Raw genomic sequence first — 27750 nt, 5'->3', positions numbered from 1 at the left:
GCACTTAACATTATCTGCAGCAACATGCAGAGACCCTGGACAAGTATATTATGCTTTTCTCAATAGAGTTTATCCTTAAAACTAACATTTTAATAAGAAGAGTGGGTGAGAGTAGAAATTATAGTTGTATATTTTCTGTTCTAATAGTAGTTGAAGATATTTATTCTGCCATATCTCTTCAGGGAATTTTAAGTCTTGATCCTTGATCTCATTCAGAAAAGGAAAGTGAAAGATTATGGCTTTCCAACTTTTACCAAAAAAAAAAAAAAAAAAAAGACATTATGGATTTGAGGAATATTTACAAGCCTTTTTGGAGTAATTTTCTTGTTCTCTAAAGAACAAAACAAATCTTTTGATAGAATGATTTATAGACTTTTCAAGAGAATCAATGAGTTGATAAGCACAAGATTTAGCCCAATACATCTGGGACACAGCGAACAGATACTACTAATGTCCTTTGACAAAGTCTGAAGGGTTGAATGACCCATCAGTGGTCATTTTAAGCTGTGATACTGTGCTCTAGTTACACACAATCACAATGCTTCTATTCATTTTCCTCAGCAATGCTTAGTAACTCGCACTTCTCAATGACATCAACTGCTCCTTCCTCAGAGTGCGGCACAGCGCAGGACCCTGCTTCTGCACCTGGGGGTTGGCAGCCATGATAGTGTAGTTGCCATCGTCGTCACTGGTGGTGGAGTCAATGTGCAGAGAGCAGGTCCCATCTCCTTCTCGCCTCATTTTGCAGTGCTCATTTCTCTTTGAAATCTGCTTCCCATCTTTGAACCAGTAAACCTGCAATGAAAGATAATCAAGGAGAATCTACACTGTTCTGTACATCTTTTAAAGTAGGAAGTAGGGTGAGGAAAGGGCAGATTGCCATCTCTACAAGTGACCCATCTCTTATAAAGCACTTAGAAAAAAATTATAAAATATATTCAAATGACTGTATAATATACTGCTGAATTTGTACATATACAGCACTTAGGTCAAAATTCTGTATAACTTAGGATTGAGATCAAGCTTTTGGCTCTTTTTATCGTATTTCATAATTGCTTAAAAAGCCACCCCAAGGACCAGACATGTCTCCAGAGGCAAAAGAATGAAAACCAGCATGCTGAATTTTTCCCCATTGTCCTATTTACAAGCTCAAGTCTTCTGCAGTTTCAGATCTCAGGGTCTACAGTAGCTTACCTTACTTGAAAGGTTAGTATGGTTTATCATACCAAGTGGAATGAGGCCAGGATTCACTTGTTAAATTTCTCATCTGGCTAAAATTTAAATAAGTATCTTTTTCATGTTGGGTTCTGCATGTATCAAGGAGATCTCTCAAAGACAGGAGGGTTAAAGTACTGATTGCAGCTGTTCTCCTCTACATTTCCTGGTTACCTAACCATACATGATAACAGCATGCTAATGTTTGTGAAAGTAGAGTGGAGAGATCCCCTACCACAGCCACACCGGGTGTAAATCCTTCTTTCAGATGATAGCCAAAAAAATCTGGTGACTCATAAGATTTTTCAGCAGCCAGTGATAACGATATGACATTTTCAGCGTTTACCCACCTAACAGTAATGATACAAATATAGTTCACTTTGTGCAACAACAGGCACTTTGTGGGTATTCGATAAATGCTAAAAAAAAAAAAAAAAAAAAAAGAAAAAGAAAAAGAAAAAAAAAGAAAAAAAGAAAAACATCAATTTGGTGAGTTTGGTGGTTGAGGGAATCAATAACCCAAAATGGAGGATTATGACTAAGAAGTTTATTTTAAACTTTTATTAAAATTTTAACTTACTTATAAATCAGATTTATTTTTGGCCTAATTATTTAACGATCCTATCCCTGACTATCTCTTTTTAGTTAAATTATCTGGGCCTTGTTAATTTTCTGGTATTGATTTTTATTCCCTCTGTAGATACATCCCTAGAATCTGATAGGATTTTCTCAAAGGCACTGTCTACAGTTCTGTGCTGTTTGTTGGCCAACTGGCTGATCATCTTCCCCTACCTTTGGAACAGGTATCCCAACAATTTTGCAGGTGAATGTCACTGGAGAGCCTTCTGTAACACGGAAATGCTTGAGTCTTTTGTCAAAGATGGGAGCTATACACTTGCCCGTGGGGATCTCATCATGTTGGATTTCATCATCTGATTCATCAACAGGGGTACGTTCCAAGCGAAACTCTATTTCATTCATCAGCCTCTGCTCAAAGCTTGAAATTTTGTACTCCTGTCAAAATGGCAAATATGTTTAAATTTAAGTTCTATGGGTGAGAAAGAAGGTATTTATCAGTATAATTTACGGATAGAACTTTTTAAGATTCAGATTTATATCATGGAAACCCAATAAACCGGGCATGTTCCATTTCCGGTGCCTCACCATGGAGCACTAAAGGAGATGCCAATGTTTCTACTATAATCCCAAACTGCCTGAGTGAATCCTGATTCCTCACCTTGAGTATGGAGCCCCAGTAGCATCCTGTAGAGAAATGAAGATGGAATGTAATTTCCATTACTACTATTAATGTCTATTTCAATATGTAGAACTTCCTATTTGATAATATGGCAAAACTATTCTGAACTGCATTCTGATGTACGCCTGCATCACCAACTTCCTGTCTCTACTGGACATTCCCATCTGCATACTTCCTGAAACCTGTCTTGAATAAATCTCCCTTGACACCATATCCATCTTCATTGCATCTCTCTACTCCCACCACAACAAAACTACTTGAAATAATTTTCTATTGTTACGGGATCATTTCCTTGTCACCCACTCTTTTGCTAATGTACTCCAATTAGGCTTATGTTCTCATTGTTCCACTGAGATTACTATTGTCAGGGTCTCCAAATTTGCAAAATCCAGTTGTCACTTATCTGTTCTTACCTTACCTGATCTCTCAGCAGCATTAGACAAAGATGGCTACTTTCTCCTTTTTGAAACATTTTCTTCTGTTGGTTTTCACAACATCATATTGGTTTCTCTTCTCTTTCTTTTGCTGCTCCTTATCAGTCTTTTTGCTAGCTCCTAATCCTAGGTAGGTGGTTTCATCTTATCTCACAGCTTCAGATACCTTCTGTATGCTGATGACTTCAAATCCATATCTTTAAGTCTGGTCTTTCCCCAGAACTCATATACCCGATGATCTGCTCTACATCATGAGAGTCATATACCCAGTGATTGATTCTATATCATGGCTTGGGTGCCCAATGGGCATCTCAAACTTAGCATGATCCAGACACTTGATTTCTGTCTCCCAGAGATGCACCTACCCTACTCTTTCCCATCTCAGGAAATGGTGCCACTATTAATCTATTTAGTTAAGTAGTTAAGCAGTGTTTCTCACACTGTCTTTGGTGAAAGTCAGGTTTTTAAAAATTTCTGGTGTGTAGTTTTATAAAGTAAAATAAAAATGAATTACTAGCAAAATGAAATTTAAGACATGTACAAAATTATTATATTCAATAGATATAAAATTTCTCTTCCAAATTGCTATAAAAATTTCCTTTAAATTAAAAATTTTTTTTTTTTTTTTTTAAATTTTTTTTTCAATATTTATTTTTGGGACAGAGAGAGACAGAGCATGAACGGGGGAGGGGCAGAGAGAGAGGGAGACACAGAATCGGAAACAGGCTCCAGGCTCTGAGCCATCAGCCCAGAGCCCGACGCGGGGCTCGAACTCACGGACCGCGAGATCGTGACCTGGCTGAAGTCGGACGCCCAACCGACTGCGCCACCCAGGCGCCCCCCAAAAAATTTTTTTTAATGTTTATTTACTTTTGAGAGAGACAGAGACAGAGCTTGAGCGGGGGAGGGGCAGAGAGAGAGGGAGACGCAGAATCCAAAGCAGGCTCTAGGCTCTGAGCTGTCAGCACAGAGCCCGACGAGGGGCTCGAACCCACGGACCATAAGATCATGACCTGAGTGGAAGTCGGACACCCAACCGACTGAGCCACCCAGGCACCCCTAAAAATTTTTTAAAAGTTTATTTATTTTGAGAAAGAAAGCATGAGTGGGTGAGGGACAGAGAGAGAGAGAATCCCAAGCAGGTTCTGCACTGACAGTGTCAGTGCTGACTCCTTCCCAATGCAGGGCTCAAGCTCACGAACTATGAGATCATGACTTGAGCCCAAATCAAGAGTTGGGTGCTCAACCGAGCCACCCAGGCGCCCACTATAAAAATTTCTTGATGATTACACTCAGTTCCTGTTCTTATGTTAAGGTGGAGAAGTGATAGCTTGCAGACTGTCACGGGTCCTCAGACTACATTTTGAGTGTACCAAGTTAAACCCTAAATCTAGGACTTGTCCTGAATTCCTGTCACTCCCTCTCTCTGCCTTATTCAATGAAGCTTAAATGTCACTTCCCTAAAGCAGCCTTCCCAGTCCACTTCATCTAAATTAACTCCCCATTCTAATTCTCTACACAGTACTGGTTGCTATCTAGTATATTTCTTGTTTGTTTGTTGATTGAGTGATTAAATATCTCTAAGGATTAGAATGTTAGCCCCACAAGAGCAGAGATCTTGTTTATCTTGCTTCTCACTGTATCAGCAGCACCTGGAATAGTGGTCTGCCTCATGGCACGTGCTCAATGAGTATATGAAGAATGAGTGAATACGTGAATGACATGAGAGGGGGGCAATCGCTTGTTCCATTTATGCATCTTTGAGGAATCCAGAGCTAGGGCTTGTGTTGAAAGTGAGACCTTTTGTTAAGCTCATGACTCTAACCATAATTTTGTAATTTAGGTGAGCTCCTTGGAGATGGCAGTAGGATGCTCCTGAAATAGAATATGGAAGCACATGGCTGATGTACATCTGTCCTTAGTGTTAGAGTAATTGAGTTCAGGACCCATAAGGTGTATTCTCAAGCTATTAAATCACATTACTCATGTTCTTTTATTATTGTCTTATACATATTATCACCTGAATTTGTGTAGAATTGGAACTTAGGAAAAACACAGAATCAAATGTTTCTTGGTTTCAATTTCTTGAAACAAATTTTAAATCCTCTCTCAGCCACATCTCACCCTGAGTAAGCAAAACAAATCCACAGCTCTTTCAAGATAGAGAAAATGATTAATCTCCAGTTAAGCTTATTAATTTTCAATCAGATAGTTCAAACCAGTTAAAGTAAAAAATTGTTCACTTCTATTTACTTGAACCCTAGTTTAAAAGTATTAAGAAGCCTGGTTTAACAGTATTAGACTATTTTCTACATTATAGGAGCTTTTAGAAAGTTAGTAATTAAAGCTTCCAACTATCTATTAGGTTGAACTATATGAAACTGACATTTTTGTAGGTCAACATGTAGAATTTTATATGATTCAACCTAATACTTCACAATGACTATATTTTCCATAAATATATTAAGTGATCCCCCAAATTTGAAATATTTCTTAGTCTTGCCAATTTAAAAATCACATGAAGAATATGTATTTCTTCTTTGTTGAATTGCATTCATGCTTCCAAATATATGTTATTTTCCTTTTTAGTAAATCTGTTTATTTTCTAGGATATTTAGGACTAAAACCAATGACTCATTTTATTCGATTACTATATGAGGTAAAGTGAAGTGTTAAACAGAAGCTTTTTATTATTTTATTTATTTTTTAAAAAAATGTTTTATTTACTTATTTTGAAAAAGAGAGAGAGTGAGTGTGAATGTGTGCATGAATGGGGAGGGGTAGAAAGAGACGGAGAGAGAATCCCAAGTTGGCTCTGCACTGTCAATGCAGAGCCTGACGCTGGGCTTGATCTCAAGAACCGAGAGATCATGAACAGAGCCAAAATCGAGTCAGACACTTAACTGACTGACCCATCCAGGTGTCCTGAGCTTTATTATTTTAAAAATTACATTTAAACAGATCTCAAACCTCACACACACACAGATGCTAGGGTTCAGAAAACCCTAGAGTTTTTGTGAAGGTGGCAAGACTTCATGTTCTTTTATTAAAGAAGGTCTTAACCTTCTAAGGCTTCTCATCTTATTTCACTAAGTCCCCAAATTCCCAGTCCATTCCATATCACCTCTAGCCATTTTTTCTTTCTTTCTTTTTTTCTTTCCCTATGCCCAGCATGGAGTCCAACACAGGGTGTGAACTCACCACCCTGAGATCGAGACCTGAGCTACGATCAAGAGTCGGACACTTAACCAACTGAGCCACCCAGGTGCCCCTAGCCATTGTTTTAATGAAGTCCTTGCTCTAAGCTAAGAACCTTCTCTGAAGCCTCTACTGCCTGAGCTGTAAGGGCTGGTAACTTCCTGGCTAAATATACTGTCAGAGTTATTTACTATGGGGAGAGATGAATTCTTGAAATTTTATTTTGAAAGTATGAAGTAATTTTCCCAAAGAAATGTTATTGTACATGGTGGTAAGTTATGATTATACCTAACATTCAGGAACACAATGGATGGTATACATGAGGCCTAAGTGTCTGACTGAGAATATAAATACCACATTGTCTCTATGTATTCCAAACTTGATTTTACCAAGTTGGGGCCTGATTTTGTGGAATTTATAAGTGTTTGAATGGATTTGATCCAAGGAACTACAGAGGCAATATGACTAAAATATGCATATTTTGTTTTACTATAAATGTATTCACATTGGTTATATATTTATTATTTTGTCAACACTGCTAATTGAGAGGTCATGAAAACAACACTCAATGAGTTATTTAAAAAATACTACTCGTAACTAGGTACTGAGGATACTGCCGCAACCAGATCTTAACTGGAAGTTTTTATTGAGGCACTAAGATGGGCTAGATGTCGGAATACAAGTGGATTGGCAGACAAACTATTCTCCAGAAATTTCAAAGCAGGTGCTTACAGACAGGTTAGATGACTGAAACTCTTCACCACCATGGAGATACAAAGGAGTGAGGAGGGAGAAGATCCAGGGAGAGGTCTTTGGAGAGGGCTGTCTCTGCATCTCCTACCCCCACCTCCAGCCCAAGGGTTCCTGCCTTCATTTCAAGCTCAGCGAGGGAGGCTAAATGGACCCATTTGGAGAGCTTGCTTTGTTGTTGTTGTTGTTGTTTTTTATAGTGGGTTAGTATCTGACTCCTGCCTAAAAGCGCCAGAGTGAGGAGTGAGGCAGCTTTTTGTCAGTGGGCAAGCTGAAGGCTGAGTAACCTTCACTCCTGCATTGTGTCAAGGCGGAGGACCTGTGATGGTTCCCGTCACGCACGCGTGGGCCACATACAAGACAAAGCCACTGTGGGGTCAACTTTTGTCTCTCCATGGCTGGGTAAAGGAGTCAGGGACAGCAGTTGGTAAAGTGGGGGAAGAGAGAGCAAAAAAGAGAAGAAGTTGGCCACACTTCCCTTCCTGTCTTTGGATTCACCGTTTGTAATAGTCCCTGGGTGTGGGGTATGGATGGGGGTGTTTGTGCGTGGGTTCTAATTTTTGAATAAGGATTGGAGTGGTAACTGTAGGCTGGGAATATTGTACTACTAGATCAAGATTGTATTTTGCAACAAAGTAACCATAGAAGCTTATAGGAACTAAATGTAGTCAAAACTGCTTTTGAGATTGCCTTATATTTGAGATTGCCAGGAGCAGGAAAAGAAATAGTCCGTCCCATTGAATAAATGTAAAGGGATACTGGGAGAAAAAAAAATTCTTTTTAGACATATTTGCTTAATGTACCAGGTATAAAATGTATAAATTAACAATGAGCAACAAACTAAGAATACTGTAGGTCAAGGGTTTCCATGAAAGATTTCATAAAATATTTGGGAAATCAGAAACAGGAATAAGGAAACCATGCAGCTGTGTGGCAGGGGTAAGTGGCTTGCTGCTAAAGCACCGAATCTTTACATCTGAGATGGTATCAAAGAATACCACCCCCAAAGCAGAAATTGACGTCTTTTTGTAGTGTTTTGCAACCAAGAATTGGTATCCCAACTACCCCTATCACACATAAATCAAGGTTGTCATTCCACGTTATGACTGACGGGACTCAGATTTTGTAAAGAAATTTGTAAACAGGGGTGCCTGAGTGGCTCAGTCGGTTGAGCGTCCGACTTCAGCTCAGGTCATGATCTCACAGCTTGTGAATTTGAGCCCCGCGTCGGGCTCTGTGCTGACAGCTCGGAGCCTGGAGACTGTTTCCCATTCTGTGTCTCCCTCTTTCTCTGACCCTCCCCTGCTCATGCTCTATCTCTCTCTCTCTCAAAAATAAATAAACATTACAAAAAAAAAAAAGAAATTTGCAAACAAAAGCAATATGTTTTAGTTACATTTAGGTACTTCCTGCACTGTCTGCACAAAGACTGTACTGCTGGTAGATGCACGCTTTGAATTTCCAGGGCTGAATTTATGTTGCCTTCTCCATTTTCCCTTGAGTTTTCTCTTTGTGAGTAAAAGCAGCAGTTTCTGCATTAGCTGCTTGTAAGTTATGTCTGTGCTCAAAGGAGAGAATATTTTTTTGTGTGAAGCTAACATTCAGTTAACACCAAAGTTTAATTTCAGTGTGTTTTCATCTTTTTTACTAAAGTTTTTAATGTTTATTTTTGAGGGAGGGAGAGAGAGAGAGAGACAGAGAATGAGCAGGGGAGGGGCAGAGAGAGAGGGAGACACAGAATCTGAAGCAGGCTCCAGGCTCTGAGCTGTCAGCACAGAGCCCGACGAGGGGCTCGAACCAGCAAACTGTGAGATAATGACCTGTGCTGAAGTCAGGTGCCCAACCGACTGAACCACCCAGGCACCACTGTTTTCATCTTTTTAATCCATTGATTGACATGGATTATTATCATAGGGTAGTATCCACAATTAGGCATAATCAGAATCTATATAGTCAAGTGAGTTACTTTCCATGGATAGGCAACAAATCCAAAATTTTCTATACGGTCAAAAGTTTCATTATCTTATCTGAAACTAATGTAAATCCCATAACTATGTCTGTGCCAGACATAACAGGGATGCAGCAATGATTAAGACATCTACGAACCCCAGCTCCCAGGGAGACTGTGACTGGTGCATCCTGGATGGGTCCTTGGCAGATGACCACGGACACTTCACTAGCCCAGGGTCCTATTATGCTCAAGGTAAGCACCCTGAGGTCAATGGCTGTGTGGAATTCTTATTAGAAAAGGAATGGATAGCAAGAGTCACAAAATAGGGATTTTCATAAAGAATTCATAGAAAGAGATGAAAGAGGTATGGTTTAAATAGAAGAAATGACTAAGCAGCTTAGAGAAGAAGGAGATTTGATGAACAAAAAGCATAGCAAGAATTAGGAACTTATTTTTTCTTTTGTCATACATTGCAGGATCTGGCAACCACAGACAGTTTTAAAGAGAAAGGAGCAGAAAAAAGAGATGGGAAGGTTTCCACAGAATGAGGTCAAGGAGGAAAGTTGAAATAAGACATTGAGAGAGAGAGAGAGAGAGAGAGTGTGTGTGTGTTTGTGTGCGTGTGTGTGAGCACTTGTGCACGAGTGTGTGTTTAGAAATTAACAATCACCAAATATTTACTGGGTGCATAAAATCATGTGAAGTCATGTGTGAATTAAGGTCATGAAACTTTCATTATTACATTTTGTGATCCTGGGTTCCTTTGACCTCTCAGATTCACCTTGCTAACCTAAACCATTTAAGTTTTATTGATGTCCACTGAAGATCCACTGGTGGTGAATGACACTCTTCAAAGTAAGGAATGATGCAGCCTAAAATCTAGAACTTGGGCACCTTTCTTGGCCTACCCTCAACTCAAAGAAAATTCACTGTCAGTTTAGAAAGCTAAACATTTTAATAAATATGAACATCGGAAAGGATGACACCTTTGTATCATGCAATGTTCTAGGAATCAACCAGCAAATGTTAATTGCTATTTACAAATGTTATATAAAATGAGTAAGAAGGTAAATACTGAAATATTACAAAGAGAAATACAAGGTCATGGATATGTCAAAGAAAACTCATTTTCTAAAACATTAATTTAGAAGTTCGTGTTCTGGGGAAGAAATTGTAGTCAGTATTCATTGTTTAGGACTTAAGATGTATTTTCATGCTCAGCCTAATGTGATAATTCTAGACCACACAAATACTTGCTATTCTTCATTTGCTAGGAATAAAGTAGGGCCTGAGAGTCCAGATTTCTGGACCTAAAAGTTTTCAAAGCAAAATAAAACAAACGCATATGCTTCAGAAGAAATCATTTGCTTCCCCCCTCATATATGTAGGCTAATATGGGAAGGAGAAAAACTGATCATTTTGATTACGGGTCCCCAGACTGTGGATATAGATGGCCATCAATATGCAAGTGTTTGTTTATGATTGGTTTCCACCTTCCTAAGCATATTTTCTTAACCCTAGCCGCAGGCCACGGTACATTGCAGACAATATTCACATCTTCACCATCATTTCCCAAGGCAACAATGACAGTATTATAAAGTGGTCGTCATTTTATTCCCCAAAACTTGCTGTGAATCAAAATCTACCAACCTAATGCAAGCTTTCCATCTTAGAACCTTAGTTTCCTGAATTGCATTTATGCAGCTTGGTTTTCTTATCCATGGCATAGAACTCAGTCTAGGACCAATTCTGTAACTAAGCCACCAAAGCAATTCTCAGAGTAATGATTCTCAGAAGAACACTGATGCATGTCACAGATATTCAGTAGTAAGATGCTTTTTGAAACCGTTTCTGCTATTAGCCCTGAGGTTATTTCATGATGGAAGTTTAATAATGAGTTCTGTTGGGTTTATGACACTCAACTCGTAGAAGTTTGTATTTACACGTTACTTACATTTCAGGTAATTAGGAGAAAAACTTACTTTGCCATGAGTTGGGTGGTGGATTACAGAGTAACTAAAAAAGTAAAATCAAACAGGTTGTGTGCTGGCCTGTTATCATTTTTACAGGGTTCTAATTGCTCCCTCTCTGAGTTGTAAAAGACATAGGCTGAACACAGCTCTGATTTCAGTGACACTTCGAAGGATTAACAACCCAAATGTGATGACAGTATTATAGGAAAGCAAATCTGTGTCAGACAGAGCAACACTTATGAGACTTAAAGGTAATTGTCATAAAACTGAAAAAGGTTGCAGAGTTTCAGGGAAAATGTGACGTGTCCTGGAGACTAGGGCTCTAGTTCTAGTTCTGCCACTGACAATTTGACAACTGTGCCTCCGTTTCTCCATCTAGAAGATGGAAGAGAAGAATAGTTGCCTCCCAGAAACATATGTAGTTCGGCGGAATAATATGTGAGAAGCATACTCAATTATAACAAACTTAAATATTCTTCTTCAATTCAATAGTTTAAAGTCAATTTTAAAAGGATTTTAAGCAGTACATTTTCAAGAGAATCTACTTGGTAAAAATTGCCCAGCATATAGCACAATTGTAAAATACTGTATATCCACGGCTCCACTAGAGGTAAAAGACAGAAACACTAAAGAAAACAGCATATGGTCGGGGAAATCTGGAGCCTTGTTTCCAGGGATCACTTATGCCACAAATTCCACAATATTTGGCATATAGTTTTGACTGAAATCTTATGTTATATTTCAAAATAGATTTGATTAGTTCCCACCTTGGGAAATAAACCAAGAATTAGGTTATTAAAATATAAACCTACATTTAAAAATCAACCATGATATAAAATGTAAAAATAAATGGGTCAGGTAACAAAATAGTCTATTGTTCTTTTATCTGATGCTCACCTATGGCTTTCCTTTTACTCCTTCAGTGTGAGCACTTACTAGTAAGCAAGGAGTTGTACGGGTTGAACTACAGGATATTGACTAATGTCTATTTCACATGATTCAACCTAATGTGAAGCATGAGGGGAACAGGTGAGCAGACCTCTAGCACATTAGACTGTAGGAGTCCGATAAAGGACACCATGAAGTCCCAGAGCTCTTTTAAGTCTAGATCATCTTATATATTGAAATATTTCAAAGATGTGATGGTATTTGCCAATACTGAGCTAAGGATTGCTGGCATGGCCAACAGACTATCTAGTCTCTCTCCTTCTTTGACATATTCCATTCTACATAAACACATATAAACAGTTAAATTGAGTTAACTACTGGGGTAATCAAGAACTATAGATCTATGTGGATGACTTTCCTATATGACCATTGGTTAACCGATGCTCTACCTTCTAAGACTGCAGGGTCAGCCTCACTGAGGTCTGGTGACCTGACCATCCAAGGACTGAATTAAGTGAAATTATATTTCTTATGATGAAATTCCAATAAACCATTTGAGCCCGACAATCTTACCTGCTGGTGTGATCTGACATCATTGAAATTCATTTTTTTCCCCAAGTCCAGAATCACTGCATTCTTAGTTTCACGAATGTAATCATCATTCAGTGGTTGGGGAGACTTTGTATTTTTCTTCATTAGTCCCTGCGATGGCCTGTAAAATAAATTCACACCAGACATACCCATGAAAAACCCTGGCCTGTGTCCAAAAGCCTAGAAATCAGAGTGGCTGAAATGACAATCAGACACTAGGAGTCATCAGGCACTTATGGAGGGCATCTTGTGTGCAAAAGCTGAGCACTGCACAGAGAATCTGTGTTTGTAGAGGCGTTTTCAATACTTAAATTGTTAAAAATTATTTAAAGTAATCATGCCCTTTGTTCTAAGGTGTTCAATATCCATTTAGTGTCTAAGAGATAGGATTATCTGGGAATCCACTAAATGAGAGTCCTGTCCCAGACCAAGCTACTGTATGCATAAATCCTTTCTTTAGTGACATCGTTTACATCAGAAACCTTAATGACACTTACACGGATGGTGCACTTCTAGGCAGCCCCATGGCATTGGTGGGTGGGATGGCAGGGAGAGAAGGCAGAACGGAGCTGAGGAAAGCCACTGGGTTCTGAATCCGGCTGGTGGGAGAGACGGGAGCTGGGGAAACACAGCGGGGCTGAAACTGGTTTCCACTGGAGATGGCAAATGTGAGTGGCGGCTGTGCTGGCTCTATTGGAGCTGGAGGGGGTGGCTCGTTTTGGATGGAAACTCCTCCTAGAGATTTGGTTTGCACGGAGGGGTGAGAAACTAAGAGGCTTTCTTTGCTCACTGTCCTCTGAATGGTTTGAGGAGTGCTGCTCAGGGTGAACACTGGAGAGCTGGAAGGGGACACAGTTGCTGCGGTGGTATTTGTAGAGGGGAAGAAATGCTTTGGCCGGGCCAAGCTGAAAGTCTGTGATGAAGGGGGCTTCACCTGCTTGCTGGACATTGTCACCGCCGGGGAAGCAGTGGAGTTCAAAACACTCATGTTGAAAGGAAACTCCTTAGGAGATGAAGGAGATGGGTTTTGCAACTGCTGTTGTTCCAGTAAGACTTGGTTGTGAAGCTGTTGTAGCTGGCTGGAATCACTGCACACAAGAATAGGGAAAGAGAAGGGAAATCTGTCACCATTGGCTTCACCCATCAGAAAATGCATAGACAGGCTGTTTACAAATTTATGCTGATTCAGAACCAGAGTTGCCAGAAATAAGCTAATCAATTCCTTGCGAGTTGTTTCTCTTTTCTAAATCTGTTTTATTCTAAGAAGGGAAAGAACCACCACAATGCACAACTCCAAAAGGCTTCATTCACATTGTAATCTCTGTGTTGTGACCCTGCAACATAGCAGCCCAATTTTAGAATGCTTACAAATCAGAAAAAAGAAATAGAAACAATGGTCCTCTGTTAGGAGTGCCTAAACTTCTGATAGGAGCAGGCTGTATCTCAGCTTTGGGACAGAAGACAGTGAGCTACACACTGATGTAAGTAACTGAATGTGTTGTATTCTTCATTTTGCCTCATTTTAAAACAAACCTTAATAAAGCCACAGGATGTGTCTTGGTGTTTCTCATCCTCTCTTGACAACAAAGCATCATATGACCATATGACCCGATACATCCTGGGTAGCCTTGGTTTATGCCTGTTTTCCTGGCATAATCATTAATAGTGCTCTTTTACTCTCAAAAATAGCATGGTTTTAACAGTAGATTATATGGCCACCCTAAAAATAAACATTGCCTTAGCCTTTTCTTGTTCCTAAGAGGACAAAGAAGACCAAGCCGGGAGTACTTTCTTCTTTTATAGGAAGCTGAGTCACAGAAACATTATATGATTTGACTTAGGTCTCACAGTCTATTTAGTCTATCTTAACAAAATGGTTAATTATTTTTTAAGAAAAAAACGGAAAATGAAAATCTCTAAAAATTATATATGCATAGAGCCATCAGGACTGCTAAACTGCTGGTTAGAAGAATTGACTCTCGAGCGAGTAACCATAGGAAGATCCACAAAGGAGACTTTGGTGTCCCAAGTCCACCATGATTTTATGTTCTTCGGATTTTATGTTCTATGTTCTGGAACATAGAAGGTGATCTGCTGAACATGAGATCTATTAAAAATGAAAGGTTCTGTATTTTCCTACCGTGAGGAAAGTCAATACCAACAGCAATAAAGTTGAACCAGGAGGTTCTCCAAACCTTGTTTTTTTTTTAATTATTGGAGTTTAAGACCTTTTTCCTTCTTTTCATTAACATTTCTGATACACGATATATGGAAAAGTAACTTCACAAAACAGAGTCCCATCTGCTGTTAGATGCTACATACTGTGCAATCCTTTGTTCATCTATGAAAATTCTTGTTTTGAGTTAAACTAAGAATGCAGAAGCATTAGCCACTTGGCACAGTAACTTCTCTCTCTCCTTTTTAGAAGTGAGTATATAAGCTGAGAGAATAAAGCAATATAATTAAAAATTAAACCTTTCCGTTTCATCATAGATGATTCAGGCAATCAAGAGAAGCAGAAATATCTTTGTTAGATTATCCTTAGAAAATATAAAATATATACAATTAATATTGTTTCTGTTAGTGTTAATTTTCCCAATGGCATGAAAATACAAAAATCTTTACATTTTTAATAGATATCATATTTGTCAGGTCACATTCTGTGATTGCTATAGTCCGAAGATAATGCTATATGGTTTTCAGGACATCTCTGCATAGAGTAGTCTAAGTAAATTTTAGCCTTATGATATTGCAGAAATATTTTATTGTGGTTACAGAAATAGAAAAAGTAGTGTCTGACAAGTAAGTAATATTAGAAAGATGATGATGATAAAAAGGGGCAGGAAGGCATTTGGTATTGATTGATTCTTATTTTCTTTTTGTTCCCATTGAATAAAAACTAAGAACCAGATTTTCACTTTATTTACTAAAAAAATTTTTTTTAACATTTATTTATTGTTGAGAGATGGAGCATGATCAGGAGAGGGGCAGATCCAAAGCGGGCTTGGGGCTCTGAGCTGTCAGTGCAGAGCCCAAGGTGGGTCTCGAACCCACGAGCTATGAGATCATGACCTGAGCTGAAGTAAGATGCTTAACCAACTTGGCCACCCAGGTTCCCCCAGCTTTTCACTTTAAATAAGACTTCCAATGGCATGTTAGCCTTTATCATTCAATTCAGTATATTGGGTTATAGAGAGCCACAAACCTTAAACATAATGATATGTGAGATACACTGTCAAATTGTTTTGATTATCTACGTTTTGGGAAGAATTCATTTGAGAATAATGTCTCTTTTTGTTTGAACGGGGTTTCTTTTTCTCATTTTATTTAAGGTCTTGTTTCAGAAGGGATTTAAAACAGCTATTTGGATTAGCTTATTCATTACATCAGGTGTCAATTCCATTATTCAATGAATGTTTATTGAATTTTCTGTGTTTACTTTGCTAGGCACTTTAGGAGATATAAATATGCCCAAGATAGTATGAGCTATTCAGGGCTCAAAAATCTTACTCTACATGCATATAACGTAAATAACCACTGGTTATTTACAGATAACATGTGGAACTTACCTACTGCTTTAATAATGAAGGTACAAAGTTCAATGAAAGAATAAAGGAAGGGAAAATTAATTACAATGGCTACTAGTTCTAAAATCCTGAGTAACATCTCTAATTCAGAGTAACAACCTGTCGTAATTGCTATATGCTCAGCTGCTCTTTTGTTGTTGCTAATGAGGATTTCTGAAGTCAGGTTTATACCCAAGCTTTCTTTTATTAGCTTTCAAGCTGACGTCAAGCTTTCTTGTACCCAAGCAGATCTATCAGCTCTTTTGGGTTACCTGTAAATATCTGCTCTTTGCCACAAAATAATTTAAACACAATGCTCAAGAATATGGTTTCTGCAGACAGACAAACTTAGGTCCTAATCCTGGCTCTGCCACTCATTATCTGTGTGGCTTTGGGGAGTTTCTACATTTTTTCTGACCCCGATTCCCTCATAAATAAAACAGGAATAAGTAATATCTCAACATTGTTGTGAGAATTGATAAAGCACCTAAAACATAGAAGTAACCAATAAATGATGGCTATTCTTTAGTTTCTGAACTATATGTATCAATTTCAAGATTCGTAAGAATGAAGATTAGAGTTTCAGATTTGTAAGAATGCTTCGTGTTGTGGTTTCTGGGATACGAAAGAATTTCGTTTTGAACTGCTGAGATAAAAAGGCTTAATGACTAAACAACAACAACAACAACAAAACTTGGGATACTGTATCAAGTACTTTTGAAAGCAATTTTGGCAACAAAAATTTCAGGCAGTGTGTGCTGGACGGAGCTGGCTCTCAATTGTTCTGGAGAGCAGATTGTGCACATCTCATTCCAATTCCCAGTTCAATGACCTTGCTTTAGCAGCCTGAAATAGAACATGGTGGGAGAGAATTGGCAAACGCTAGAAATCAGGGCTTTCCCGTCTCCATCCGTTGTTAAAACATTTGCCAGCACATCACTGATTAGGATAACTAATTCTGAGTAAATATGTCTCTGCAATTGGCTTTTAGCTGTGTTTTTACCAGTGGCAACCAAGCTGGGAGAATCACCAAAAGAATCACCAAGAGACAAACAAACCTCAATGATTTAGACACCATTGCTCAGAGGGTCAATCGGCCGGGGAAAAGATCCAGGCCTAGTTATTATTATCTTTTTAAATGTAGGTCAGTTGTTCTTATCTTAAACTTTAGTGAGCCTCAGAAGCCTCTGGAGGGCTTGTTGAAACACAGATTCTGCCCTCCTTGCCCCCACACCCAGCTTCTGATTCAAGGCTGGAGAGGGACCTGAGAGTCTGCATTTCTATCAAGCTCCCAGGTGATGCCAGTGCTGTGAATAGCAAGGCTCTAGGTGGTTCTTATATGCAGCCGGGGCTGAGAACCACTGCTTTAAAAAAACACTTGTCTTCCAAACATAGGCTTTTCCAGTACATTCTGATATTTCTCTGACATTTTACTCACTTTAAATGTTAATTATTATTGTTTCCTGAGTGTGGTGGGATGTGTGTATGGGGTGGGGTGGAATGATAAAAGGTTGTAACTCAGACTCTCCAACTTTGGGTCAGTAGTTTCCAAACTGGCTGAACATTAAAATAGTCTGTGGAGGTATTCTGATTTAGTCTGGATGGAAGGCATAAATATTTTTTAAAAGCTCCACATTTTATCTAGAGTGTAGCCAGCATGAAGAATCACTGCTCTAGACAGCTTGAATTCAAGGTGAAAATTTCAAAGTCTGAGTTATTTAGGCTTTGAAGATACAGTATTTAAAAATGACAGTTTCTCTTTATTTTCCAGTTTTAATATCTGTAGGAATTATGTCTATTTCCTGTATGATGGCAAATTGAAGGAACAAACAGAAAATTGTATCCTCAAGATTATTCAGAGAGTCGATACATTTTATTGCAAAACCTAAAAGATGAAAACCAAAGAAGTCAAAACCAGTAAGAAAATATTGTAGACACATAGATATAGAGACGACTTGTGTGTGTGTGCATGTGCACATGAACATATATATTCATACCTCTACGAATACAAGCCTCACACACAATTAAGAGAAAACTTAAGGAAGGCAAAAAAAGATTAAAGAATTATATAGCACTCAGGACTTGATTTATAGAGGGTGTTACTACGTAACTTAGTAGAAAGAATTATTATATTTATTGAAAGTCTCACGTGGCAGATACTGCTGACTGACTACTTAATTCTTCCCTTTGTAAAAGAGCTTGATTTTATTCAAGGAGGCAATATATGCAGCCAAGGACTATACTTCCTAGTCTCTTTTTCAGCTAGTACACCATGTAACTGAGTTCTGGCCAATGAGACGCAAGCACAAGATTTTGGGTAAGACCTATGAAGGTTCCTTGAAAGAAGTTTGACATCAGGACTTCACTCATTTGCCCTTCTTGCAGCTTGAAATCAGATGTGATGACTACACTATCAGCCACCCTGGACCATGAAGGGATCTGGAGAAGAAGCCAGTGCTGAAGGTGGCAGAGCAGAAGACAGGAGACTGGGTTATCAATGACCATGGAACCACTGTAACAGCCCTAGACTGTTCATCTAATTCCTTTATTTAAGAGAAAAACCCTCAGGGTGCCTGGGTGGCTCAGTCAGTTGAGCGTCTGACTTCAGCTCAGGTCATGATCTCGCGGTCTGTGAGTTGGAGCCCCATGTCAGGCTCTGTGCTGACAGCTCGGAGCCTGGAGCCTGCTTCAGATTCTGTGTCTCCCTCTCTCTCTGCCCCTCCCCCGCTCATGCTCTGTCTCTCTCTCTCTCTCTTTCTGTCAAAAATAAATAAAACATTTTAAAAAATTTAAAAAAAATTTAAGAGGAAAAACCCTCATGTATGTAACCCACAATTTGTTTGGGGTTTCTGCAACATGAACCTACACCTAGTCCTAACTGACATACCTAATAGCCCCTGAACAGTCTCCGGGTAAGAGGAGATCCTACAAAAAAGGCAATCCCCAAGGAAATTGTTTTGGGTTACCTGTTCCCAAAACTCCCTTTTCTGAAAAATTCCCCCACTCCCCATCCTGCTGCCCTTCACAGTTCTGATTCCATCCATTTGACTCTTCTTTTCTCCAAACATAAATCCTTTGCACCTGATTAGGCTGGATCAGCTGGTATTTGGAATTGAACTGCTATGAACAATTTAATTAGCAGCAGAACTTGACATAAATTGTAGAATGGGACATGCCATGATGGGCCAGGTATGAATTGATGAGTCTCCAAAGAGAGGATTGGAGAGGATATGCAAAGAAGCAAGGAGGTGCTCAAGACAGAGAGTGAGTGGTGGACAGAGGCTTGGGTTATCCTTCTCCAGGCGGGGATTCTCCAGGCTGCCTTTCGTTTCCCATTCTTGCTTATTTCTCTACAATAACCCATTCCCTCTTTTTGTTTCAGTGGATTCCTATTTCCTGTGACCAGTAGAACTTTCAGGGGACAGAGACATTTTTGGATGTGATTTTCCAAGAGGCATGTTTCATAACATTGAATTTCATGCTCAGAATTTTGCCTTATGTGGTAGTGAGAAGAATATAAAACTAAACATGACCTGCTTCCAATGAACATCTTGTGTTTTGCACAGAGAAACTCATGAGGGGAGCACTGTTAAGTATAAGTTTTAATGTTGACGTTTAAAGGATTATGTAATTATAAATATAATTTTTATAATTTTGACGTGTGGATCAAACAGAACATAGGAGTAGTATCATGTTCTGTGTTTGCTTTATAATGGATAAGCATTAAACATTGCAGCATGGCTCCACTGGAGGCTCTCTCGGGGGTTAGGGCGACAGCGTATCAGTCCCCAATGGGAGTCTGAAGATCATGACTCCTCCATTCTTTCATCCCCACTATATTTATACAAAACCTACTGTGGTCACTACAGCATATCCAGCCATAGCAAAGAACAAGTACTAAATATGTTTTCCATAGTGACTACAAACGCTTTAGTTGAGGCAGAAATGGGAAAGGTAAGAATAAAATTACAGACCCTAAGGAATATTAGATGCAAGAAAGGGTTTATAAAAAGAGTGTAGAAGTGCTTCAGCTGGAGCCCTCTAACATTAGACAAACATCTTTATCAGCTAGTTTAGGGGTAACATTAGGTGTAACATTTCTCAAAGGTAGAATATTTGACAGTAAGGATGGTAGTGATAGTACACTAACATTGATGTAAGGATTTATGGTTTGCAAAGCATTTAAAGTGTATTTTCTCAGGATGTCTGGGTGGCTCAGTCTGTTAAGCTGTCTTCAGCTCAGGTCATGATCTCACGGCTGGTGGGTTAGAGCCCCGTTGGTCTCTGTGCTGACAGCCCAGAGCCTGGAGCCTGCTTCAGATTCTGTGTCTCCCACTCTCTCTCTGCCCCTCCCCTGCTTGTGTTCCATTTTTCTCTCTCTCAGAAATAAATAAACATTAAAAAAAATAAAGTGTATTTTCTCATTTCATAATTCCCTTTTTCAGCACCATTATTTTTAAGGGCACATTCAGAGAAGCTCACAGGCACCCTGGGTCATCCATTCTACTTCTTACTTACAGTTTGGGTTTGGCCAGAACTGGAGGGGGTTCTTTGACAGGCGAAGAAGGCTCAGGGATTTTTGCTGCCTGTCCATTGAATCTCTCTGGGAAAGAATCAGGCCTTGTCTGGTTGGTGGTCACCACGCCACCCTCAGAAGATGCTTCACTTCCTTTGTCATCTTCAGGCAGGTTGAAGTGCACACGGAGCCCAATCCTCGAGCTGGACCGGGGCTCATTATGGTTTACTAGAACCCCTTCAAGTTTGGGTTTAGGGGGTTGTTCCACAGAAGGAGGCTCTGGGTTGGGTGGGGATGGCTGTTGCTCAATAACAGCCAGGTTGGTGGTGGAGTTGGCTGGGTGAAGAGACCCATTATTTCTGAGGTCTTCATTTCCTGAAAGGACAACAACAGGACCTGAGCTGTTAGCCTCACTCAATAAGACTGAGATAAGATTGTAACTGTGAGCTGGGGGCATGTGTCCAAACCAGATGAGTATGCTAATGGGAGAATGCTTGTCAAAAACAATGACCATAATCTGGGGCATTAAAAAATGGTGCAGATACAGGAAAAAACTAAACTAAAAATCTAAGTACCATTTTGGAAAGAATATTCAAAGTTTATATAAGACCAAGGAGATGTTTTCTTAGGGAACAGAATAGATAACAGTAGGATAATGGATAGTGGTGGTGGTCATAAGTGCAATAAGAAACTGAAAAAATTGGAAATTGTTTAAGAACATTTTCCTTGATAATTCAAATTTCTTTTAGGAGAACCAAGCTAGCTTCATAAGAAAACCAGTAAAGAAGGATAATGCAAACACTCCCTACTCATATTCAAAGTCATGGTCTAAATTGTTCTGGCATTTCAAGGGCCCTTACCTCTTACGTCGAGTTGTGCGATGCTTGACACTGTGCCATATTTGTTGCTCGCGGTACAGGTGAAGCACCCAGAGTCTTCTGCAAACACCTCAGCAATGACCAAAGTACAAATCTCCTCTAAATGCCAGTAAAACAGAATGGTTACTCACTCAATTATAGAAATGGAATTACAAAATTTACTGATGGATAAATTTAGTGATCATTCTACAGAAGTCAATGTAAGAAGTAGCTTCTATTAATTGTTTGAAAATAATTAGTCCAATTACTTGATTGAATTGACTGATGAGCAGGCTAAAGTGAACCAAAGGATGTAGAACAAAAAACTTCACATAGACTATTGGCAAGAGCATTTTATGATAATACGATATCTTAATATGTTGTCAATTCTCAGGTTATTTTCTATTTTTTGTCATCAGTCCAGATGACAAAAACAGAACTGAGAAACAATAAACTTAAAAATTACAAGAATAAGTTAGGAGTTAAAGCAGAAGGAGATTTGTGTGAAGTAAAACAATTAATAAAACATTTTTAAATCTAGGACTCTCATTATGTCTATGGGGAATTTTGCACTGAGGTAATTTTAAATGAAGACTACAACTTTGGACAAGAAATATTTTGCTGAGCTAATAGTAATTAGCTGATGAAGTAGTTTGAAATTCTGGGTGAAAGAAGAGCAAAATGCATTTTTTCTCTTTGCAATGCTATGGCAATTCTTACGGATTACTTTAATATACAGCATGGACCCCCTTTGAATAACTACAAAAGTGATTCCCACAATGAACCATGTGATTATAGCCTAAAATTATTATGGTTAGATAATCCTTAACAGCTAATGAAGAGAGGTGTAAGATGGTAGCATAAACCATCAATTACCACTTAGTAGACCTGACACTGAAAACAAAACTAACAAAAGCATGGTTGTATTAGGAGGGACAGGAGGTCACAGCAGACAGTGTTGAGTACCTGCTCCATAGCTCTTCATCTTCCTCCTGACTAATAGAATTCTGGCTTTGTCCACCCTCTTTGAAGTGGTCACGTGCTTCAGGGCAACTTGGCCTCTGCCAGTCTCAGGTGGTGAATCATGATTGGTCATGCTAAGCCAGTCATATTAACTCTATCCTTGCTAAGTGATATCATGCACCACACAATTACAGTCAGTAAAACAGGAAGAAAATCTCTTGGTGAGTTTATAGGAAAGTTTTCCTGCTCTTTAAAGAGAACAAAAGAGAGCATTGTTCCCTATTTTTGCCTGTGCAGTGGGTCATCTGCATGCAATACCCAAAAACTGTGGCAGCTGTCTTGGGTAGATGAGTAAAACAAGGCTAAACCTGAAGCTAGTGGAATGGGAAAGGGGCCATGATGGCCTTAGAGATGCTAAATCATCCAATCTCAAGACTGCCATTTCTCAGGGCACCTTGCTATGTGAGAAAATACATTTTTCTTAATGCTTAAGCCACTTTTCGTTAGGTCTTGTTCATCGCTGCTCAAGAATCCTAAATGATGGAGAGGCAAAGTTTAGTTTTGGTGTCTCTCTGTCCTTTTTCTGAGTCCTCGGCCTATGCTTTCTTCTCTCTGTTCCCCTTCCCAAACATTTATACTCTCAGCTGTCAGGGATCACTTTCAGAAAATGATCTGATAAATTTATTGACACTACACTGTATGTGCCTGACAAAACAAAGTATTTTGTGTCCAAAGGGTATTTGCATATATAAGATGGACAAGAGGTCTCTGGCTATGAAATTTAAACCATGGATCTGGGAAAGGCGGGACTTGTTCTGGGAAGGGACCCTTTTAGGGTGACTCTGAAATGATTTTGTGTATGAGATTGCCTAGTGGAAAAGTCTGCTCCACTCTGAATGAAAGTGTCAAAACCTGAAATATTTTCTTTTATCTATCTATCTATCTATCTATCTATCTATCTATCTATCTATCTGAGAGAGAGACTGGGGACGTGTGCAACGGGCAGAGAGAAAGGAAAAGAGAGAATCTTAAACAGGCTCCATGCCCAGCACAGAGTCCAGCTTGGGGCTCCATCTCATGAACCCTGAGATCATGACCTGAGCTGAAATCAAGAGTCAGACACTTAACCAACTGAGCCAACCAGGTGTCCTAAAAACGTGGCATATTTTCAAGGGGAAAAATACCACTTCAGTACAAGCAATGCAACAGTAAGGCTGCTCTGGTCTTTGCTATGTATCCCCAAGGACCTACTGTAGGGCTGTGCAACATGGATGTTCAATGTCTACTTCTGGAATACCTTTCATTCATTTTTCACAAGAGAGAACTATAAGAATAAAATCCCAAACCATCATTCTTACCCAGGGGTACAAATACAATCTAATTCTCCAGGGTAATTACAGAGAAGACTTTCAGATATGTCTGCTGTGGTTTGTGAGTAACTTGTATTTTGTAGAAGTAAAACTTCATCTACTGTCACTCCCATGTCATTTTGGTATCTTCCCAACCAAATCTAATAACATCATGAATAGGTTGCTTCTGCAAATTTCAAAATCTGGTAGGTGAGTTTTGAGCCACATAAGCTGTGAAGTTGGAATTGATCTAGCGTCATGGAAATTGCTCTGCCCAGTTTCGGGAGGTCACATGTAGGAGCCAAAGAGGGAAAATATTCCCAAGAAACATCCCTCAATAACCAAGAACTAACTGTATTCATATTCAGTATTGGATATAAACTTCAGATTTGCATAACCTCCCCTCCTTTCCTTCTCCTTCAGTAATAGCTAGAGTTGGTTGGAATCTTTTCTCTAAAACCTTATTTTTCATTTTTTTCTTGACACCAGTGTAACTCCAATGTTTTATTATTTATATAATATATATAAAATCACTGATTTATGTGTATATATTTATATGTATGTAAAACCACAGATCATACGCTAACAAATTAAAATGATCTTTACCTGGTTCTGCCATGGATCGCGGTTCTAAAAGAAAAGAAAAATGAAAAGATTCTAAGCATTTATTTTACTAAGAGTCTATATTTTCATCAGAAGCTTCCTATAGAACTTCAGTCTCTTGTATATTCATGAGTGATCTGATAAGGTTAATTTGTAAATGTGAAAGTACAATGACCTAAGCACCAATGACCTCCACAGGGCCAGGGCACCTGTCACAGCAGGGCCACAAGAGAGCTGCTAACAACATGATGTTGCTGTATTTTGGGACACACCTGGTTTTCACTGGGACACATAAAGCCATAGGTGAGGAGAAGTTACTGAGTTAGGGTTTCAGGAATGACTTGCTTTTATTGGTACCCATTAAGCCTCATCTGAAACACAAGTTTCAAATTTGTGAAGACTGAGAGCTCATTCTTGGCTTTGGGTTCTCACATCCTAATGAAACATAGACTGTACCTCCTGCTCTAAGGTTTCTAATATTAAGAGCCTCAGGATAAATAACAAGAGGGCAGGGTCTTTGTCTTAGAATTCTTTGACATTCCTGAAAGTGCCAGCATGGTATTGAATACCATGGTGTTTAATTACAGGTATTTAGTAACAGTTGTTAAACTTAGTTATGACCTTCTACACTGACACAACTATTCAAGTTTTTTTTTCTCAGTTTAAATGGTATTCAGATTATATTATCGTTGTTGCTACTGCTGTTAAACCTGACAGCAGTTTGATTCATACATCAGTGATAGGCAGAAACAAATTAACAGAAAAGCAAATAAATTTCAGTGTATTTTGTGACCAAAATGGGTCAAGGTGAAAGCACTACATGATAAGAAAAAGAAGAACTGACCACTTGAATATATAAATAATTCTTACTATAAAAAAGAACGGAACTTCAATATGAAAATAAGCAAAGGATATAACAGGTAATTTAAAAATAAAGAAATATAAAGACCCAATAAACATGAGAAAAAGTTCCACTCCACATCTAATTAGTGAAGTATAGATTAAAACAATTGTTCCCATTTTGGGCCTATAAAATTAGTGAATATCAAAAAAATGTTTAATATCCATTGTTAGTGAAGGCATGAGACAAATGGCATTCCCATATAGTGCTGGTTGTATAGAATAAATACGGCTTGGACAACACATGTCCCAGTACATTTGGGATAGGCCTGTTTTATTCCTGGAATCTCTGTGTAACTAAGAGCAGTATCTTTCACTTTTTTTTTTAAATTAAAGATCTTATTTTTAAGTTATTTCTACACCCAGTGTGGGGTGTAGAACTCACAACCCTGAGATGAAGAGTTGCATGCTCCACTGACTAAGCCAGGTGCACTGACTAAGCCAGGTGCCCCTCTTTCACTTTCAAGGTGTCCCAGACTGGACGATCTATTATGTGATTATCCTCAATTTAGTTCAACCTTTTGGCATGGCATTTTGGCAATATACATTGAAAGCCTAAAAGAGGTGAATTTATACTAGCAATTCTAGTTCTCTTTATTCTATAGATACAAATATTTTCTGTTACATGCATTTAAGCAGTCTATAAAATTAAAATTTTTTGAACAATCTAAATGTTCAACAGGAGATTAAATAATATAAATTGATTGTACTGATTTATTTTATTTATTTTTGTACTGAGTTGTTTTTAAAAGAAAGTATATTTATTAACATGAAAAGATGTTCATGAAATGTTGAGTAAAAAATCAATTTACAAAAGTATGATTTTTTTATTATTTATTTTTTTTTAATTTTTTTTCAACGTTTATTTATTTTTGGGACAGAGAGACACAGAGCATGAACGGGGGAGGGGCAGAGAGAGAGGGAGACACAGAATCGGAAACAGTCTCCAGGCTCCGAGCCATAAGCCCAGAGCCTGACGCGGGGCTCGAACTCACGGACCGCGAGATCGTAACCTGGCTGAAGTCGGACGCTTAACCGACTGCGCCACCCAGGCGCCCCTGATTTTTTTATTTTTAAAAAACATATGCATGGAGAAACTTGGGGGGAATATACAACAAAATATTAATTGGGTTTAGTTCAGAGGATTATGATTACAAGTAATTTTTCTTTTATTCTTTTACTTATATTTCAATTAATTGTTAAGAAGTTATAGAAATAAATGAACACAATAAATTCATTAAAATTATCTGAAAAATAATTTGAAAGTATCAACTTACTTTTCTGTAAAATTCTAAAATCTGGAGAATCTTCTATTAAGGTCCCTTCTCTATACCACTCAACTTTAGGAGATGGAGCTCCTTTGACTCTGCATTCAAAGACAACCAGCTGACCTTCAGAGGCTGATAAATTTTGTAACATCTATAATGAAAAGAATATTGTTAAAACCAAAGAGTATACATTTTTGGAATCTAGTTCCAGTGCTGAATTTTAGAAAAAGATACTGTCGCCTTCACATTTGGTTTTTCTCCAAATCTTCTACATCTCCAGCAGCTCCAATTCTGTGGATATTCATTGAGTCTATTTTGGAAGATAGAATCAATCAACTGAGCCCATATGAAGCTTTGCCCTCATTATTTTCTTCCTTTTCCTCTCTGTTGTTGTACCAGACAACTTTATTAAATACTAAGTGAAACATTTTGAGGGTTTGCAAAAATGCTGATTTTTGGTAAAATACCTCTGTTCTTAAATGCCCAAGTGGAGTTTGTTTTCCAGAAATAACGACAATTTAAGAAATCTGCAGGAATATCTTATTAGGTGCAGTCAGCATGGTGGTAATGTATTTTTCCACACAAAAATGTCACTGCTCATGAGGTGGGACATCTCTGTAGCTCAAGTAACTGACTCTATTTGCCTGGCTTTGCCTTGTTTACATACTGTAGTCCCGGAAATTGTCTTTCATTTTGTTATCTTGTTTTCCTTATGTGTTCTTTACAGTACAGTTTCAACGATCTATTGAGGGATATAAACAATGACAATCTCTTTAAAATCATAGTCACAAGTGGAGTCTTATGTCATAATAAAATATGTTGTAATTTTGTGAAGGCATTGTTAAATGCTTTTCCACACATCCATGAAAAAGGTTTACAAAACCACTTTGAATGATAACATATCAATATATTCTATAATAGACTCTCTGGGAGAATGGAACTCACATTTTCCATTCATAACCAGTCTTTCAGTTGTGATTTGTGAGCTTAAAGTCACACATTCATTTGTGTAGCTGGTACTTCATTTGATTATGAAATTCTTTGGCATGTGTGTGGCATATTTTTGTTTCTAATGTTAGCTCAAACATTATAAACATGGAAAGGTTATGATTAACTTCCTCCACAAGCTCTATTAGTAACAAATGCTGCAAGGCTTTCTATTATTACATTTTGGGGTCTGTATTAAGGAAATACTGGCTCCTGCATCAGAGAAGGGGAAAGCTGGTGTTTTATTTATTTATTTTTGCTTTTGTCATTCACTATTATAAATATTCTGTGATTATTTGTAGCTATTTTATGTAAAATTTATGATATTTTGTACATGACGTGGTCCCATCATATTTGTGGCATTTGTCTAAGGAATCTAGGGGTGGGGATAACCACACAACTTTAGCTATATATAGTAGAGGACTTTTACCTTAAAGGTGTGTAAGTTGATATTTTGAAAGCCAGGGGGCGCTGTAGATCAAC

The 27750-nt window shown here is 38.4% G+C and overlaps 1 protein-coding gene across 4 annotated transcripts in view; it reads right to left on the bottom strand.

Moving 5' to 3' along the window:
- The window catches only part of MYPN (myopalladin), a 112460-nt gene that overhangs the window by 23470 nt on the left and 61240 nt on the right, over window positions 1-27750 (bottom strand). For all 4 annotated transcript variants that reach the window (XM_006937819.5, XM_006937820.5, XM_045040051.1 and 1 more), the window contains 8 exons: window positions 26290-26431; window positions 24116-24139; window positions 21201-21317; window positions 20343-20715; window positions 12756-13346; window positions 12241-12379; window positions 2008-2229; window positions 646-795 (listed from right to left, as the gene is read on the bottom strand). In XM_006937819.5, coding sequence (XP_006937881.3) covers window positions 646-795; window positions 2008-2229; window positions 12241-12379; window positions 12756-13346; window positions 20343-20715; window positions 21201-21317; window positions 24116-24139; window positions 26290-26431 — 1758 coding nt within the window. The remainder of the gene's footprint in view (window positions 1-645; window positions 796-2007; window positions 2230-12240; window positions 12380-12755; window positions 13347-20342; window positions 20716-21200; window positions 21318-24115; window positions 24140-26289; window positions 26432-27750) is intronic.

Source organism: Felis catus, chromosome D2, assembly GCF_018350175.1.
Source record: "Felis catus isolate Fca126 chromosome D2, F.catus_Fca126_mat1.0, whole genome shotgun sequence".
In the NCBI taxonomy this organism is placed as follows: domain Eukaryota; kingdom Metazoa; phylum Chordata; class Mammalia; order Carnivora; family Felidae; genus Felis; species Felis catus.
This window is presented reverse-complemented; position numbering and strand designations above follow the sequence as displayed.